We start from the raw sequence: 4,229 nt of genomic DNA on the forward strand, positions 1-4,229 counted from the left end.
CCAAGTGAGTGTCTGGTTTTTCAATGTGCTTATATATTCTGTATAGAAATCTATACAAATTATTAAATTATTTTATAGAAAAATTTTGCATTTATATTACTACTTATAATCATACATTAAGAAAATTAAACACACATCTAAATAGTAATTTTTCAAAAAGATTTTATACAACACACAGATTGGCTTTCACTTTATAGTTTTTTTTTTTCTTTTTTTGATTTATTGGTGTAAGTATTTCAAGTTTGATTGTAGTTAGTTTAGGTGTCTTGGGATATCTTCCGGTTGATGTTGCAATTTGTTGTAATTTCTGTGTTCTTTAGAAAAGTTGAGTCTAAACTCGTCTTAGTACAGGGCTCTCTTTTTATGAGGTGATTCCATATATATATAGTTTTTGGTGGGCCTTTGTTTGTCTTCCAAAACAATTAATGATAATAGAAATTTTATATAACTTTATACAAAATATAAAATTTATCAGTATTTGTACATTAAAAATTTAAAAATATCTCAAACTGTTGCATGATTATAAAAATAATATTGTTCATACATTTACTGTATAAAATATATGAGTATATATATATATATATCGTCATCCTTTTCCTTTGTTATATGTGATGTAACACCTCCTTCCCTTCTCCCCTACTCAGGAGTCAGTCCTCATTTTCAACTCTCTCTCTCTCTCTCTCTCTCATCTTCACTTTGAACTCTTCTCATCTTTCTAAACTCTCTCTCTGTCTCTCTCTAAACCTCAGATATATACACAACGAAGGAAGAAGAAGAAGAAGGTATAGTGGGGGTTAAATTGTGCAGCAGATCAATGGCTGTGATGCTAGACAACTGTGAGGGGATTCTACTCTCTCTGGAGTCTCACAAGTCAGTTCCAGCCCCATTCCTCACGAAAACATACCAGCTGGTGGATGATCCGGCCACCGACCACATCGTCTCTTGGGGAGAAGACGACTCCACCTTCGTCGTTTGGCGGCCGCCCGAGTTCGCCCGCGACCTCCTCCCGAACTACTTCAAGCACAACAACTTCTCCAGCTTCGTTCGGCAACTCAACACCTATGTATGTATATCTTCACTACTCTTAGTTCTCTCTTTTTTTCTTCTTCTTATATATATATATATATGTATATTTTTTTTTTCGTTAATTAGTAGCAATCTAGCGGTGAGACGTGAGGCCGAGGTCCGGAGTTTATCTCTCGTGCCTCGGTTACTCTCTCACTTAGTTATAATCTTACTTAAAGAGTTTTTTTCCCGATGAAAATTTAGGGTTTTAGAAAGATTGTGCCGGATAGATGGGAGTTCGCGAACGAGTTCTTCAAGAAGGGTGAAAAGCATCTTCTCTGCGAGATCCACCGGAGAAAGACGTCTCAGCCGCAGGTGGCGGTGCCAGGCAACCACCAGCTCAATCATTCTTTTTCGCCGATGGGTGGCCCGGCGAGTTTCTTTGCTTACCCAAGCAGGGTGAGCATTTCGCCGCCGGACTCCGACGAACAGGCCAATTGGTGCGACTCTCCGCCGCTCCATTCGCCCCCGGGGAGGGCGGTGGCCAACGGCGGATGCTACAAGAGCTCGGTGACAGCGCTTTCGGAGGACAACGAGAGGCTACGGCGGAGCAACAACATGCTGATGTCGGAGCTCGCCCACATGAGGAAGCTTTACAACGACATAATTTACTTTGTTCAGAACCATGTCAAGCCCGTTGCTCCCAGCAACGCTTACCCTTCTTCTTTGGTTATATGCAACTCATCATTGCCGTCTTCTGCAACACCGATCAACGCTTCATCAATGGTGCAAAAGCCGGCTCTGAACAATCTTATTGGCTTCCATCAAACCAGCCCTAAACAAGCTCCTCAATTTCAAGCTTTGGGCTCATTCAACCCCACATCGAATAGCTCTTTGACGATTGTTGAAGAACCCAACAGGACAAAGCTATTTGGCGTTCCTCTACAATCGAAGAAGAGATTGCACCCGGAATATTCTTCGTCTGTAGAGACAAACAAGGCTCGATTGGTGCTGGAAAAGGATGACTTAGGGTTGAATCTTATGCCTCCTTCCCCATGTTAGCTTTCTACACATCTATCCAAGAATCGAACTTTCTTTGCCTTTCTCTTCAGCTTTCTTATAATTTCTCTCTCTTCTTTCTTGGTTTCTTTTTCTTTTTAACTTAAATTTTGGTATTCTTAGTTTGATGATTGTCTGGTGATTTATGTCACTCTCTCTATCTTTCTGGGTCTTGAGAGTCTGATCCGTTCAATGTGTGTGTGATTATGTATATATAACTACAGTTTACAGTGCATAATCTTGTATCCCGGCCCAGTCTTGAATGCGGGTGGGTTTTCAGCTAGAGTGAAATCAAAAGGCAAGTTTAATTAATGGTAAACACCATCTTTTTTATCTGAGCTTTCTTCCCTTTCAACAGTACAACTCATTGCGCTTGTTTATCACATCTCTTCTTCTTCCTCCTTCCTTTCCGCCTCTGATATCAGAACGCTTCAGTTACATTTATTATCAGCGAGAGAGAGAGAGAGAGGTTGAAGGCTTTTTCTTCTCGGTTCTGGAAAAAGCTGTGATTCAGGCATGTTCATTGACAGATTTCTCTAGGGCTTTTGCTGATGGAGCCTTTAAAGCTGATCCGTACATCCATATGACATTGGAAAATACTTATTCTGAAATCTGAATCCTACGAACGGAAAATGAAAATAAATGATGAGAAAAGCAGCTGACAGAAAAGGATAATTCCATTCTCCAAAATCTAGTGTTAGCCATGCCATTATTGAGGTAATTATTATGATCATCTCTACTACAATTGTCAAGAAGAAAGTGTATCATTTAGAAAAGAAGGTCATCATCATATCTTCTGATTGTTAAGATGATAATCTCCATTTCTCGTTTGTTTGAACAGTCAGTCACGCAAGGTCAGAAAGAGAAGAAACGCAGGCAGACGAGTACAAAAATATATGTAGCATATATATATATATAATGGAGAAAAGGGTTGGGTTATTCGATGAAAACGAAATATTGGAGAAGTGACGAGAAATGATGTTCGAAATGTTTCTATCAAGGCTTCTATACTTCTTCTGAGGACCAGAAAACCTGTGCCTTTTCCTACTTTAAGTATCTGATCAAGGCCTTCAAACCTCGCTTTGGATCCCCACTCCTCTTTCCTTATCCTTTCTTTCTCTTCTTCCAACCTCTCTTTCCTAAACTCCAAATTCAAACAGTGACTGATGAAGATTGTGAGAAAGGAAGTCCTTTGACTGGTAGATGATATATATATATATATGCATGCATACATATATATATACATATATGCCTGTTCGTGTGCTTGTTTTTATGATGTATGCAAGAACCAATTAACTTTGCCCAAAATACCATCTTTTTTATTGCTTTGCTTGTTACTTTGCCCAATACCCCATTACAGGTAAAGTTTCACCATAAAGTTTGACTAAGCACTTCTAGTAGCTTTTCCTTTCTTGACCCTTTGTTGTTTATGCATTCCCATGCTCTAATTTAATTGTAATTCAGAGAAACTCTGCAAAGCCCACATGTGGAAGAAGAGAAAAAAACAAGAAGAAGAAAGAGGCTACCACTTATATCGAGATCGAGAGAGAGAGAGAGAGAGAGAGAGAGAGAGAGAATCTTGGTCGTGCAATGATTTGGCGTTCTACGAAAAACCCTAACCCTAGTTTTGTGTATCTTCCAAGCCCGAGTTTGTCCTTTTCCTGTTGGAGGATATGTTTGGCACGTGACTGGAAGCTGCACGTGCATCGTAGTAGAAGGATACGTCCCGTCGGAGGAGGAAGAGGTAGATGTACCATATATACATATATATACATGAGAAAGATCGATTCTGCATATATATATATATATATATGTGCATTTCCAGTGACAGAGAGCTAATCTTAATTACTCTCTTATATAGATAAGATTTTATACTGAATCATTTTGTTAATTAATCGATTTTAGGTTATAGTGGTCTATAATTATAATAATAATAATAAAAAAAAGAGAATGAAATTATTCAAATTACGATATTTAAATATTTTGTACAATTAAAATTGAATGTGTAAAAAATATTACTTTTCAAAAGTGGAAATACGGATATCCAATAAAGAAGCTTTTTATAAGGGTAATGTTTTTGTTTGTGTGTTGCTGCTTAACAGCCGTATTGGACCATCACACACACACACACCAAAGTTCTCAAAGTAGGAAAAGGAGAAATTAAA

At 38.3% G+C, this 4,229-nt stretch overlaps 1 protein-coding gene across 1 annotated transcript; it reads left to right on the forward strand.

Annotated features, from left to right (window-relative positions):
* Positions 1–623: 623 nt before the first annotated feature.
* LOC127793452 (heat stress transcription factor B-4-like) lies at positions 624–2,504 on the forward strand. Its single transcript, XM_052324180.1, has 2 exons — positions 624–1,063; positions 1,270–2,504. Exons 1-2 carry the CDS (start codon positions 815–817, stop codon positions 2,065–2,067), a joined length of 1,047 nt encoding a protein of 348 aa, XP_052180140.1. The 5' UTR covers positions 624–814; the 3' UTR covers positions 2,068–2,504.
* Positions 2,505–4,229: the final 1,725 nt, after the last annotated feature.

Source organism: Diospyros lotus, unplaced genomic scaffold, assembly GCF_014633365.1.
Source record: "Diospyros lotus cultivar Yz01 unplaced genomic scaffold, ASM1463336v1 tig00010860_2, whole genome shotgun sequence".
Lineage (NCBI taxonomy): Eukaryota > Viridiplantae > Streptophyta > Magnoliopsida > Ericales > Ebenaceae > Diospyros > Diospyros lotus.